Source organism: Lontra canadensis, unplaced genomic scaffold (assembly GCF_010015895.1).
Source record: "Lontra canadensis isolate GAN:19392208 unplaced genomic scaffold, GSC_riverotter_1.0 scaffold110, whole genome shotgun sequence".
NCBI lineage: Eukaryota > Metazoa > Chordata > Mammalia > Carnivora > Mustelidae > Lontra > Lontra canadensis.
Window position 1 is genome coordinate 2,248,146 of NW_022631104.1, and position 14,232 is coordinate 2,262,377.

At 60.5% G+C, this 14,232-nt stretch overlaps 3 protein-coding genes across 3 annotated transcripts in view; all 3 read left to right on the forward strand.

The window, feature by feature from the left end:
• The window catches only part of SPEM3 (SPEM family member 3), a 4,557-nt gene extending 1,156 nt beyond the window's left edge, over positions 1–3,401 (forward strand). The window contains exons 3-4 of the mRNA XM_032839896.1: positions 1–92; positions 186–3,401. The exon at positions 1–92 is cut by the window's left edge and continues 654 nt beyond it. Of these exons, the coding sequence (XP_032695787.1) occupies positions 1–92; positions 186–3,386 (3,293 nt within the window). The 3' untranslated portion in view covers positions 3,387–3,401. The remainder of the gene's footprint in view (positions 93–185) is intronic.
• A 1,825-nt stretch (positions 3,402–5,226) lies between these two features.
• Positions 5,227–7,320, forward strand: TMEM102 (transmembrane protein 102). The gene is made up of 2 exons (XM_032839861.1): positions 5,227–5,884; positions 5,986–7,320. The coding sequence occupies exons 1-2, from the start codon at positions 5,671–5,673 to the stop codon at positions 7,299–7,301; spliced, it is 1,530 nt and encodes a 509-aa protein (XP_032695752.1). The 5' UTR covers positions 5,227–5,670; the 3' UTR covers positions 7,302–7,320.
• Positions 7,321–8,579: 1,259 nt separating this feature from the next.
• On the forward strand, positions 8,580–14,198 carry FGF11 (fibroblast growth factor 11). The gene is made up of 5 exons (XM_032839862.1): positions 8,580–9,571; positions 11,243–11,353; positions 11,556–11,659; positions 11,928–12,126; positions 12,412–14,198. The coding sequence occupies exons 1-5, from the start codon at positions 9,379–9,381 to the stop codon at positions 12,480–12,482; spliced, it is 678 nt and encodes a 225-aa protein (XP_032695753.1). The 5' UTR covers positions 8,580–9,378; the 3' UTR covers positions 12,483–14,198.
• Positions 14,199–14,232: the final 34 nt, after the last annotated feature.

The following is a 14,232-nucleotide window of genomic DNA, read 5'->3' on the forward strand; positions in this document are numbered from 1 at the left end:
CCCTCCAAACCCATGGACCTGAGCACACCACCCCCAGGGCCCAGACCTCCTTCCCAGTCCACACCCCTGAGCACACCACCCCCAGGGCCCGTGCCTCCTCCTTAGCCCATGGCCCCGAGCACACCAGCCCCCAGGCCCAGACCCTCCAAGCCCGTGGACTTGAGCACACCACCCCTAGGGCCCAGACCTCCTTCCCAACTCACACCCCCGAGCACACAACCCCCAGAACCCGTGCCGCCTCCTCAGCCCATGCCCCAGAGCACAACACCCCCCAGGCCCAGACCTTCCCAGCCCATGGACCCGAGCACACCACCCCCAGGGCCCAGACCTCCTTCCCAACTCACACTCCTGAGCACACCACCCCCCAGGCCCACACTTCCTTCCCAGTCCATGCCCCTGAGCACACCAGCCCCAGGGCCCACGCCTCCTCCTTAGCCCATGCCTCTGAACACAACACCCCCCAGGCCCAGACCTCCTTCCCGGCCCACACCCCTGACCATACCACCCCTGGGGCCCACTCCTCCTCCCTAGCCCATGCCCCTGACCATACCCACCAGGCCCAGACCTCCTTCCCAACTCACACCCCTGAGCACACCACCCCCCAGGCCCATACTTCCTCCTCAGCCCATGCCCCCGAGCACACCACCCCCCAGGCCCACACCTGCTCCCCAGCTCATACCCTTGAGTATAACCTGCCTCAGTCCCAGATCCATTCCCCAGCCCAAGCCCCCGAGTACCACTTCCTTCAGGCCCATACCTACTCCGTAGCCCTCACCCCTGAGCACATCACCCCCCAAGCCCATGCTGCTGAACACACCCCAGCCCTGGTCCATGGCCCTGAGCACACCACAGTCCAGGCCCATACCTACCCCCCAGGCTTTACCCCTGAGCACACTCAGCCCACTCCTGCCCAGGCCCAGAACCCTGAGCAACCCCCAGCCCATCCCCTGGGTCACACCCCTGAGCGCATAATAGCCCACAGCCTAGCCTGCACTCCAGCCCCTGATCCTCTAACCCACACCCATGCACCTCACCCCCTGGTGCCCTCTCCCGCCTCTGCCCCAGCCCCTCCCCCAACTACCCTTGTTCCAGCCCCTCCCCCAGCCCCTGGCCCAATCTCTGTCTCAGCGCCTGGCTCAGCTCTGGTCATGACCCTGGCGACCACTCCTGTCCCCACTCCGGTCTCTGTCACCACCCGTACCCCCATCCTAACTCCTATTCCTTCTACCCTGACTGCCTTTGGCCAAGCCCTCTCCACTGGCCACGTGGTCTACGATGCCCGCAGGGTGAAGCAGAGCGTGCACCATATGTGCCCCCCTCCGCCCTCTGGGTATTCCAGAAAGGACGTGGGCACCCTCCGCAGGCCCCAAGAGGGGCAGGGTCTGGACAGCTTTGGTACAGTGGAGCCAACAACGAAGCAACCCAACAGGGACAGTGCCAAGCCCTCCACAGGCTCCGTCCTGGGCTACCTGGAGTTGGGGAATGTGGAATGGAAGATCTCGAATGATGCCAAAGACAAGTTCTTACAGCCCAAGACCTTCCCTTATTTCAGCTTCCATCCCTGCAGTTCGGAGAGGAGACGCACAGACTCTCAGACTCCGGTCTACCCCAAATTCCTTGTCTACTCCAAGGAGGCCACACCTTCTCAGTGTTGCTTTCATTCTCTGACCACTACCCAGAGCTCAGTGAGCACCATCCCTCCCCCATGCACTCTTTCTCTGCCTCTTATGTCCCCCAGATCCTTTGTCCCTCATCAAGCCTCCAACCACCAGCAGCTCTCCGCCTCAGTGCGACCCCCCACCTTTCCCCCGACCTCCAAATCTTCTCAGTCCGTCTCCTCTTCCCAGTTCCCCATCCCTCCGCACTTCTCCGAGACTTTCCAACCCCCAATTCCACCCCAGCCCCCTAAACTTCAGGGGAGTCTGGGCCTCAACCAAGATTCTGGCCTCCAAAGGACTTCAAGCCTTTCAAAGGACTTGAGAGTTCCCAGGAACCCAGGCCTTGCTGAAGATCCAGGCCTAAACAAGCCCCCAGGCCCTACTCTAGACCCTTCTCTCTGCAAGAGTCTGAGCCCTTCTCAAGATTCTGGACTTCACAAGAATCTGGTCATTACCCAAGATTCTGGCCCCCAAAAGAGCCTAGATCCTACTCAAAATGCAGGTATCTTTAGAAGCCCATGTCTCACCCAACCTTGTAACCTCCACAAGGACATACCATTTCCCCAAACTTCTGACACTCAGAGGAGTTCAGGCTTTATGCAAAACTCTGGCGTCTATAGGAATCTAGAACAAAACCAAGAGACTATACACCATAAAAGGCAAGATCTCTCCCAGACAACAGGCCTCCGTAATAGTGCAGGACCCTCTCAAGATTCTGCAATTTACAAGAGCACAGGTCATGCTCGTGAGCTGGAAGTCTCCAGGAGTCTAGGCCTTCCCCAAGATCCTTGCCCACAGAAGAGACCATATCAAGACTCTGAAGTCAACAGGTGCTCAGGCTTGATCCAAACCCCTGGTCTCCATAAGGGCTCAGGACTTACCCAAGACTCCGGAGACTACAAGAATCCAGGCCTGACACAAGCCATTGACGTCGAAAGGAGATGTGGCCGGACACAAGACGTTGGAATTTACAGGAGCCAAGAATATAACCAAGACCCTAACTTCCACCAGTACCCAGGAATTAATCAAGATCCTGGCCCCCATAAGGGCCCAGCCTTTACACAAGACCATGTCCTCCCCAAGACTCAAAGCCTTATTAGAGAATCCAGCCTCCACAAGGATTCACCCCTTATCTCACATCCCAACCACCCCAAGAACCCAGGCCTTGCTCTAAGTACCGACTCAGAACAAGTCTTGGGCCTGCCTCAGACCCCAAAGTCCTCACTGTGCCCAAAGTTACGTGCATCTGAGCAGGCTCCCCAGAAGGAGGACCCACAACAGAGCCTTCCGTGGCTGCCTGTCCCACCTAGTCAGAACTCCAGCTCGCCCAAGCCCCCGGCGGTGATCTACAATGATCTGCAAACCTTCTCAGAGGTTCCTTTGCTAATTGAGCTGCAGCCATCCTCCCGGCGAGCAGGTGGCCAAGACTGGGCATACCGTCCCGTGGATCCGGTGCCTTCAGCCTCCCAGAGCTATCGCCAGATGTCTATGCCTCCCAAAGTCAACTGGAAGCCCTACTGCCCTGGGTCAGGCACCCGAGTCGGGCATGTGGTCTTCGATGCCCGCCAGAGACAGTTTGGGGTGGGCAGGGACAAGTGTGAAGCTCTGTCTCCCAGACGCAGTCGCCAAGAGGCATGCAGCAACCCCCCGGAGACCACCAAGGAGTGGGGATATCAGAGTGTGATGAGAACCTTGGAGAAAGAGGGGGCAAAGGTGCATCAGGAATAAAGAGGCAAGAGAACGATTGTGTGGTTGTTTGGGGACATCCTGCCCTAGCCCTGTTCCTGACGCTGTGGCCCCCCATGGGGCCCGATGAGGGCTGCTACTCTATCACTGCCCCTGTTTCTCCTGCATCCCTGTGTGGCGGAACCCCCGATCCCCAAGGCCCAGAGCTGCCTCGTCCAATACAGTGGTCATGAGCCAAATATGGCTGTTAAAACGTAAATTAATTAAAATTAAAATTTAGGGGCGCCTGGCTGGCTCAGTCGGTAGAACACGTGACTCTTGATCTCAGGGTTGGGAGTTCAAGCCCCACGATGGGCATGCACGGAGCCTACTTAAAAAAAAAAAAATTAAAATTCCATTCCTCAGTCTCATTACCTACAATTAAGTGCCCGGTAGCCATGTGTGGCTACTGTATTGGATGGCACAGATTTAGAACCTTTCCACTGTCACAGAAAAACCTGTCGGATAGCAATGCTTTACAGTTTACAGAAACTTTCCTTTCCCTTGTCACTCAAACTCAGCATCTTCAAAGCTTGCACAGAACCCAGAGAACTTAGTCGTTTTCAGTGTGACTGAGAGGCCACCCTCTGGGGAGGAGGGAAGGAGTAGAGACACCCTATACCCAATTGCCCCCCAGACTGTGAGAAAGAGCCTAGCCTTCAGTCTTCCCCCATCTGGTCTCTCGGGTCACAACCAGGTATATGGAAACCCGCCTCCCCCGTTCTGGGCTGTGTTTTGGGCCTCAAGGTTGCTGAGGGCGAAGAGATTTCTTTGTCAGGGACTCGGAACCCCTGAGATCGGGGCTTCCCAAATCAAGCTCGATTCTGAGAGTCCCCTCCTACGCAGCTCTTTGCTGTGGACGTGGGCCGACCTCACCTTGGACATAGTCCTTCCAGGGAGGGGTGCAAAGGGAATGTCAGAAGTCCTGGTCTGGTGGTGGACTGGTCTGGTCTGCCGGCCTGTCCCTGGTTCCCTGTAGTTCTGTCTTCTCATTCTGGGTCCCAGACTCATCCTGGGCTAGAGCTGTATCTCTGGTGGCCGTGGTCGCTGAAGGTGATTTCCTCCTGAGAGCGTTCCACTGCCCTGCCCCGCCCCAGCCGCGCTGGGATTTTCCTCCGGACTTGATTTTCAGTCCTGATAACACTTATGTGTGGGCACGTGAGCTGGCCAACCCCGAGGTGTGTTCCCCGCCAGCACTCATGGGTCCGAGGTGGGCATCGCCAATACCTATGTCCCTTCCCTGAGCCAGATGTTTTTTCCTGGGTCACCACTTGTGTGTGCTTGCCTGACACTGACCCGGAAGGGATGCCTTGGCACCCAGCTGGGAGCCCCTCTCCAACACCTCTCTGGCCGCGCCCTACCATGTGCAGCCTTTATAGGCTGCAGTCTCGTCTCTCAAATGAAGTTATGATTGCGTGGACGACCCCTCCTAGATCTAAGTGACCCAGACTCCTCTACTTCCACAAGAGATGCGGGGGCCCCTGTTGCCCCCCAGACCCCTAGGGTATGTCCCCCTTTATTATTTGCTCTTCGGAGCCATCCTGTTCCAACCCCACGGAGTGTTCGCGTGGGCCTGACCTGGGCTTGAAAGTCACAGGAGTTGATCTCCACAGAAACTACAACTTCCATCAGGCACTACTTCAGCGGAACAGGAAAGGTTGCAGGGGCGTGGCCTCAGCGCCCCGGCAGCTCGGGAGACAAACTACAACCCCCAGCACAGCGCGAGAGCTCAGCAGCGCGGAGCGCGACTGATCTCCGGCAGGAGGCGGGGCCGGGCCGGGCCGGAACTGCCCGGATGGCCTCCAGAAGGGGGCGTGGCCCCAGCTTGGGGGCGTGGCCTCGGGCTCCAGGAAGAAGCTACCTGTTGACTCCTTCTGTCCGCTGCCTGCCCACCCCTTGCAGCTATCCCTAAGAGGGCAGCCGCAGATCACAAGCGGTTTCCGAAAGAGAGGTAAGGGGAGGCGGACCAGGGGCGGCGGCGGCGACTATCAATATCCCGTCGGAGGGCCCAACAGCTACCTTTTACCTGCTGAGTCAGGTGAGCCGTTCCATGGGGGCGGGGACCAGCATTTGAGAAAAGGGCAACGGCGTTGGAGGTATTTATTTGTTCGGTTTCAAGACTAAATTTAGAGCCCTTCAGCTACAGACCCTTTGACGAACTGTGCCTGGGGCACTCCGGCGGCCTCAGGAGGAGAGAAGAACGCGGGCGACTTTTTGGCCGCAGAGGAGCGGCCCGTCTAAGCGTCCTCCCGTCCGTGTTTTCCCTCGCCCCAAACGGCTGAGCCACATGGCTTCGGCGGTCTGGGGGAGTGCGCCCTGGTGGGGCCCGCCGCCCCCAGCCCCAGCCCGGCCGCTCACCGACATCGACTTCTGCTCCGGGGCGCAGCTGCAGGAACTAACGCAGCTGATCCAGGAGCTAGGTGTGCAGGAGAGCTGGAGTGACGCGCCCAAGCCGGGACCCGACCTCCTCCGGGCCAGGGACTTCGTCTTCTCGTTGCTGGGTAAGTCACTTTCCCCGCCTGCGGCCACTAGCAACCTTGAGCCCCGCCCCACCCCGCCCGGGCTTTGGGCCGTGCCCTCCCGAACCCGTCTCTTCCCGTAGGTCTCATTCACCGTCGGGACCCCCGGTTTCCTCCCCAAGCAGAGCTCTTGCTGCTTCGTGGTGGGATTCGCGAGGGCTCCCTGGATCTGGGACCTGCACCCCTAGGTCCTTACATCCGGGGACCTCATTACGACGCCGGCTTTACACTCTTAGTGCCCGTGTTTTCGCTAGACGGCACTGGGCAGGAGCTCCAACTGGATGCGGAGTCCTGTTCCGCGTGGCTGTGCCTCCCAGAGCAGGTCCGCGGAACCTCGATCCGGGAGGCTTGGCGGGATTGCCTAGGACCTCCAGTCCCACGAGGACGTGACTCCATCCGCCGAAGCGAAAGTGAAGGAGGTCCCGAGGGCCCCCAAACATCCATGGACCAGCACGGTTATGTCACTGAACCTGAGCCAAATGTGTCTTTGGAAAAACCCTCTAGTAACGTTTCCAGGCCCAAGCCGCCTGAGCAAGACAGAATCGATCACGGCTTTTCCACCCCACTGAAAAACCTGAATGGTGACCTCAGGAAAGCAGCCGTCCTCAGCCCAGTCCCACCACCGTTGGAGGACTGGGAGGCTTGGCCCACACTTTGCTCCATCCAGGTGGCTACATGGTTCTTTGCTTCACTGGCCGCGGTGGCTGAGTCCCTGTTCCCGGTCCCGGGTGCCCCACGCTTGGTCCACGCCGCCCGCCACGCGGGGTTCACCACCGTCCTCCTGGCCACGCCGGGGCCGCCGCGCCGCGTCCTGCTCTTCGACCTGATTCCCGTGGTGTCTGTGGCCGGCTGGCCCGAGGGTGCTCGGAGCCACTCGTGGGCCGGCCCGCTGACCCCCGAGTCGTCATCCTTCTACTTGGTGCCCGGCGGCCACACCGAGGGGCCGGGCGCCTCCGGCTGGCAGCTCTGCTTCGCCCGCCAGGAGCTGGCGCTCAAGGCGCGCATACCCGCTCCGCTGCTGCAAGCGCACGCGGCGGCCCAGGCGCTGCTGCGCCCGCTGGTGGCCGGGACCCGGGCCGCGGCGCCCTACCTCTTGCGGACGCTGCTCTACTGGGCGTGCGAGCGGCTACCCGCGCTCTATCTCGCGCGGCCCGAGAACGCGGGCGCCTGCTGCCTCGGGCTGCTGGATGAACTGGGCCGCGTACTCGAGGCCGGGACGCTGCCCCACTATTTTCTGAGCGGCCAGAAGCTCCGCGCGGGGGATGGCGCCGCTGCGCTGCTCGGGGCGTTGGCCCGGCTCCGCGGGGACCCAGCCCAGGCCCTGCGCGCCACGGTGGAGGAGGCGAAGGCTGCACGCAAGGGGGGCGGCTTAGCTGGAGTGGGAGGCGGGGCCCATTAAAGACGCTGTTCCTACCCGCGTGGAAAGGTGCTACGGTTGGCCAGGGTGATGTGGCGGGGGCTGCTAGCCCATCGCCGAGGAGACACACTTGAGCGTCCTGGGTCGGAAGAGCACCGCCGAGAAGGCCTCGCGGGTTCCTCCCCATTCTCCTGCCCCGTCCCTGGCACCGGTCGTCCCATTTCTGCCCCCTTTACTCCCCAGATCTGTGGCCAGCACCCCTCCCAGCTCGGCGCATCCTCCGGCCACCATCTTCCTAATTTTTATGGTCTTTTGGGAGTCAGTAGGGAAGGAGTGGGGCTGCATTTTTGCTGACAAAACGCAGCAGGAAGGTGTGGAGACCAGGGACTGACCGGTTTGGCTCGCACAAAATCGGAGAGATTAAGAAGGCAGGCCAGGTTGCCCCCCGGGCTGGATCTCACCACCGCCCCTCCCCTCTGCAGTTAGACCCCACTTCCCTCATTCAGTTCTGCCCTCCCAGGCCGGGCAGTAGGGTCCCTTTTTCCACTCTCCCAGCGTCCGCCATTCCATCCATCTTAAGCTCAACCTCTCCTCCCATCCAAGGTTCTGTTCAGTGCAATCACCTCCTTGTCTCTCCTCCTCTGAACCCCAAGACGTGCGGCCTTGCCTCGGCTCCGCCTGCCTCTAAGACCGTCCTCACTCCCTGCCTCCAAGGAACCCCGGGGTTCCGCCCGCCCGGCTGCACCCCCCCTCTTTCCCGGCGTCTCCGCCCCCTGCCCCGCCCCCGGGCCGGCTCTCCGAGGAGGGGGAGCTGCTGTCGCCGCCGCCGCCGCTTCAGCTCCCCACTGCCGCTGCCGCTGCTGCCGCCTCCGCCGCCGCTCTGCTTGGTCCAGCCGCCCGGCCCGGTGCTCTGACTTCGCCGGACCAGGGCGCTCTGCGGAGATACCCATCCTCCTTCCCGGGGTCCGGGGCGCCTAGCCCGGCGTGGGGGGAAGCTCCGCTGGCGAGGGACAGGGAGGGAGGAGCCTGGAACCGGAGCCAGCGCCACCCGTCGCCGGATCAACAAGACAGGACAGGTTGAGGGGCGTCGGGGAAGGAAGAGGGGTGCTGTAGGCTGTCCCAGGGAAGACGAGAAGCCCTGTCGCAGAAAGCCCTGATGCACTCTGACTTGTAGGGGGCCTGTTCACAGTTGGGAACCGGTGATAACGTGGGTGCACTCCTCTTGGGGGGCTGATTGGATTGGAGGGCGTGGGATCTAAACAGCACCAGCTGTCCCCGAGGAAATTAAGGGGCAACCAGGGGAAAAAGAACAAAAAAAAACAAAAGATCGGATGCTCCTTATCTCGAGGTGACAGAAGCCCTCCAGACAAGCCCTAGGAAGGGCGGATTTGGAGGTGACTTCAAAAGGGGTGGAGGGTGACAAGGTGAGGAAAGGGGCACAGCAGCTGGAACCATGTACCACTAGAAATGGAGGTGACTTGGTGAAAAAAAGGTATGGCCCAGAGACAGGGTCTGGGAACCCCTAATCGCTGAATGGGGACAGCCTGGGTTTTCCCAGACAGTTTTGGGGGACTTCATTGAAAAAAGTGGGGGATCCTTTCCACTTAGAGGGTGGCAAAGACACCAAGGTTGAGTTCCTCCCTGACATTGGCAGTGCCCCAGCAGGGATGGGGTTGAGCTAATATATCAATGCTAATGACCGGTACCCTTTAGGTTACAAGAGTGGATTTGGGAGGAGTGCGGGTCCCCAAAATAGGGTAGAAAGGTGCCTGGGACTATTGGAACCACATCTTGCAAATTTTGAGGGTCTTGACTTTGGCCTAAGGGAAGTGGGGACAGGGACAGTGAAGAACAGGGTAGTTTCCAGTAGGGGACAAAAGTCGAGGGTGGGGTCAACAGATACACAGGGTGCTGGGGCCAGTAGAGCTAGCACTGGGCCCCAGGGTGGGAGCTGGCGGCTGGGGGTTGGGGGGTCTGGGGCTTATCCTCAGGTCCCGAGGGTGAGGCGGTGAGTTGGGACCCCAGAGTCGAGAGGATGCCCTGGTGAGCGGGCTTCTCTTGAGGAGCCCAGAGCGCTCCGGGCCCCTGCCAGTTTGGGGGTGTCTCCTCCCGGGGCGCCATGGCGGCTCTGGCCAGTAGCCTGATCCGGCAGAAGCGGGAGGTCCGCGAGCCCGGGGGCAGCCGGCCCGTGTCGGCGCAGCGGCGCGTGTGTCCCCGCGGCACCAAGTCCCTTTGCCAGAAGCAGCTCCTCATCCTGCTGTCCAAGGTGCGACTGTGCGGGGGGCGGCCCTCGCGGCCGGACCGCGGCCTTGGTGAGTGGCTGGAGCGGGGTCTCCCGGCCTGGGGTCTCTCCGCCCGGGAGGTTGAGGCCAGGGACTCCGAAGGATGGGGCCCGACTGAGGGGGGTTCCCCGAAAGTGGAAGGGGGTGGGCCAGGACCACAGAGTCTCTGCCAGACGATGCCTCAGTTTCCCTTCTCTTTTGCCCATAACCCGGAGTCTCCTTGCTGTCGAGGGCAAGGGGAAGGCTTGGGGGCTAGGTCTGGCGCTCCCAAGCCTCGCGGCTCCCGCTCGCCGCCTCCCCCCCGCCCCGCAACGCAGGAGTCCCCACCCCCACCGTCCACCGCCTACGTGCCGGCTCTCGCGATTCTTTCAATGCCAGGCGGAGGGGCCTGGGGGTTCCGGACGCCTGGGTCACCCCGAGGGTTTCTGCAGCTCTGGCAGCCCCGCCCCCGCCCCGGTTCTCCCGCTCCTCCACGCCTTGGCTCCGTTCCTGCTGGCCGAGCCTCCCTGGCTCGGCGCCAGCTCTCCCCCTGGTGTCCCTGCAACTACCTCGCCGGCCCGCCCCTCTGTGCGCCCTCCTCGGTGACCTGCGCCTCGAGAGGGGCGCCGGCCACCCCCCATTACCCTCTACGCGGTTCCGAAATTGATTCCCCCATGCTTGGGGGGACCCTCTGCCGCGAGGAACTCAGAACCTGTACGGGGTGAGAGACCCGCGCGGAGACTGGGGGGGGGTCGTACCACCTCCGAGGGGGTACGGGGAAGTCGGCCTAGAGCAAGCGACCGGGCGGGAGAGTGGCGAGGGTTGGCGCGTGGTCCCCGTCCAGGCACGACTGGCAGGAGTCCCTCTGGGCCCGCTCCCGCCTGCTCCCAGCTCCCCCAGGGGCAACCCCCTCGTGCCCTCCTCCCCCCGCCGCCGGCCCTCCGTAGTGGTACGGTCCGCAGCCCACCCTCTGTGGGACCCGGCCCCCACGTGACTCCGCCCGGCTGGCCAGCTCCCCGGCCCCCTTCCCCCATTTCCTAGGGTTTGGTACCGAATGTCCCCCACCTCAGGCGGGTTACCTGGCTGCAGGGGAGAGGCTGGGCCTCAGGGAGGGCCGGCCCCCGCGAGCCCGCGGACTGACAGACAGACAGACAGACAGATGGGTCAGTGTCAGACAGGCCGGCGCTGGGCCAAGGCAAGGCCCGCGCCAAGCGAGCGGCAGCCGCAGCAGCAGGTGCTGAGTCAGCGTCGGGCCCAGTCCCACCCCCACTCCTGAGGGGGCGCCCCTACCCTGTGGTCACCTCGCCACCGCCCCACAGTCACAAACACTGGCCCTTCTGCAGTCCTGCCTGCCTCCCTCCGTCCTCTGCCTTCTGATGGCTCCCCCCTTCCTCTTCCCTCATCTCCCCTCCCCCACTTCTGGTGGAGCTGTAGAGTAGGAATTAAGCCATTTAAATAAATTTCAATAAATTAAGCCAGAAAGCTGGGGGTTAGAGGAAGCAGAAGGGACCCACACCGGGTCTTCCTCCAGAGTCAGAGAGAGGTGGGAGAGATCCTGCTTGGAGGATCAGAGAGCTGGGGCCCTGGGACCCTCGACCTCCCCGTGCATTCTCCCCTCTTTCTTTCCTCCCATCCCGCCAAGTGGAGGAATGGTTCTGGGAACAGAGATGTCATTTTCGAAGATGAATGTCTCTCTCTCTCTCTCTCTCTTTCTCCCTCCAGAGCCTCAGCTCAAAGGCATCGTCACCAAACTGTTCTGCCGCCAAGGTTTCTACCTCCAGGCGAATCCTGATGGGAGCATTCAGGGGACCCCAGAGGACACCAGCTCTTTAAGTGAGAGGGGAGGCCAGCGGCTGGGTGGGAAGGGAGAACGCGGGGACAGGAGGGGAACCATCCTATTCCCACTTCCGGTGCCGTTGTTTTCTGTCTGGCTCTTTGGCCCCCAAGGGAAGCGGTGGAACTGGGCTGGGGGCGGGGGAGGTGGGCTGCGGGTCTGAGGCCCCCAGCACTGATGCCCCCCTCTCCCGACCCCCAGCCCACTTCAACCTGATCCCTGTGGGGCTCCGTGTGGTCACCATCCAGAGTGCCAAGCTGGGTCACTACATGGCCATGAACGCGGAGGGGCTGCTGTACAGCTCGGTGAGATGGCGAGGATGAGTGGCCTGGGGTTTGCCCCCCTATCTAGTTTCCTTTTATTCCAGCCCCCTGCCCCCCAAATCTAGGTGGCGACCAGACTCCCCCTCACCCTCCCTTTCTCCCAGTGTCTGCATGGAGTGAGAAGTGGGCCCTCCCAGCCCCAAATGTATGGATTCTATCCTGGCTCTTGGTCTTCCCAAGGCCCCTTTCTGTCCAGTGATACGTCTTTTTTTGTCTCTTTGTGGGCCTTTCTGGGTCTCTGTCTCCTCAGCCACATTTCACAGCTGAGTGTCGCTTTAAGGAATGCGTCTTCGAGAACTACTACGTTCTGTATGCCTCCGCGCTCTACCGCCAGCGCCGCTCTGGCCGGGCCTGGTACCTGGGCCTGGACAAGGAGGGCCGAGTCATGAAGGGAAATCGAGTCAAGAAAACCAAGGCAGCTGCCCACTTTGTGCCCAAGCTCCTGGAGGGTGAGTAGGGACTGCAGAAAAGCTGGGCCACACGGGAGGGTACTGGCCTTGATGTGGACATTGAGTGACATGCCAATCAGGGCCTGCAAGTATCCAGGAGGACACCTGTTATGCCAAGTCAAGCCAGGAAGGCTTTGGCCTTTGGGGGGTTGGGGAGCCCTCCTCCTGTGGGCTGGGGTTCCCAGAGGATGAGTGTTGGGGAAGGGCACCCTTTCAGAGCTCTGATTCCTTCTAGGTCTCTCCGGGCCTAATTCTCCTTCCTGCTCCTCTCTCTCCCCTTCACAGTGGCCATGTACCGGGAGCCTTCTCTCCACAGTGTCCCTGAGACCTCCCCTTCCAGTCCTCCTGCCCCCTGAAATGTAGTCCGTGGACTGGAGGCTCCCTGCCCTTGCACGGAGCCGGCCACTCTCACAGCCTGTCCCCTAGCCCTGCTCCCGGCCCTGCCCCAACCCCTGCCGCCATACTCATGCCCTGAGCAGCCAAGTCCCAGCGGGTGCTCTATCCTAAGGGAGCCGAGGGGCTGGCTGTGACTCCCCACCATCCCTGACCCCAGGCTTCCAGCTCCTGGGAGGAGTTCAGGAGGGGGATTCTGATAATGGTCCTGGGTGATCACTTCTTTCCTTCCACACAGCCCCTCAAAGCCTTTTCCCAAGAAGGCCCAAGGGGGGATCCAAAGCCGAGAGAACAGCACCCTGGGCTCAGTCAGTTCCTGGAGCCCTATGCCCTCTTCATTGCCACTGAGCCATAGATTTATAGGTCCATGAGAGCTCAGGATCAGTTTCCTTTTTGCCCGACTCCACCTCCTGCCTTGTTCTGGACGGGTTCTGGAGCACCGGGCACCCTGGCCAGGGCCCTTTTTGCACTAAGGCTCTGTGCTGGAATGCTGGCATGCTGCCAGGCTCTGCTCTGGATCCAGCAGGCTTCTGTCCTTGACCCAGATGGACCCCTGGTTTCCAGGTAGAGGGAGGCTAGATTTGAGCCCTGTCCAGCTGCTGGCCTTGGCCTGAACTAGGACCAGTCTCAGATCACCAGTTTTAACTTTCTTATCCCAAAGACACCCAATTCTAGAGCATGGGGTTCTAGATGCACATGGAGCCATACGTCCTTCTGAATCTCAGCTCTAGGACATAGACCACGATTCTCAGCCCTTCCCTCCAGCATGGAACTGGGTCCTATACAGCCATATTAGTGCTCATAGAGACCCACCCTCCTACCTTCTCTAGTAACGCCTATCACAGGTGAGCTCCGGAAAGAACCCAGCTCTGATTCACCAAGAACTTTGTTGATGAATCAAGAAACACTTCTGTTTTTTCCTAGACTTTCTTAAAATCCGATTCTTCCTATAGAACGCTAACCTTATTTTTACATGCCGTTTCCAGCTCGGGCAGCTCAGCTGGGGTCCTTCCAGGGAAACGGAGTCTGAGGAAGGGCAGAGGAGTTTGGGAAGGAATCTTTGCTCATAGCAGGGAAGCTGGGATGGCCAAGGGGCCAAAACCGTGGCATTATTTTGGCTGTGCCTGGGTTGGGGGCACGTGAACACTTAGCTACCTCAGCAGGAATTCCTTCCAGATCCCCTTTAAAGCTGAGGTCTCTAAGGTAATGAGTCTAGAATGAAAAGAACAAACAGGACACAGCGTTGCTCCCCAGTGCAGGACCCCAATTCAGCAATAAGTTCTGCCCCTCTCCCCTACAAGTCAGGCCAAGGACGGTGAGGGCCCCTTGGGCTCTGAGACCTCACATAACCCCGGAGCTTCTGACTTAATAGAACTTGCTTTACCTTACAGCTTATAACTTCAGCTAAGTTTTAGGTACCCAAAAAGGGCCTGACTAGATTTTTCTGAAAAGCGTGGAGAGCTAGGGGCAGGCCTGAAAAATATCAGGAGCCCACCAGTGAACTAGGGGACCCGGGGAGACCCTAAAGGGAGAGGCTCTATTTCTCGCTTGTTGCAAGAGGGGTACATACTCCCCTGGCCCGCACAGACCCCCGCTCAGGATCAACCCATCTCCTGGCTGCTCCCACAGGACAGGGTCTCCACTCCATGCTTTCTCAATTAAAGAAGATTTATACAACTTAAGTGTCGTCTGTCGTCTATGGGTGGCGGGCAT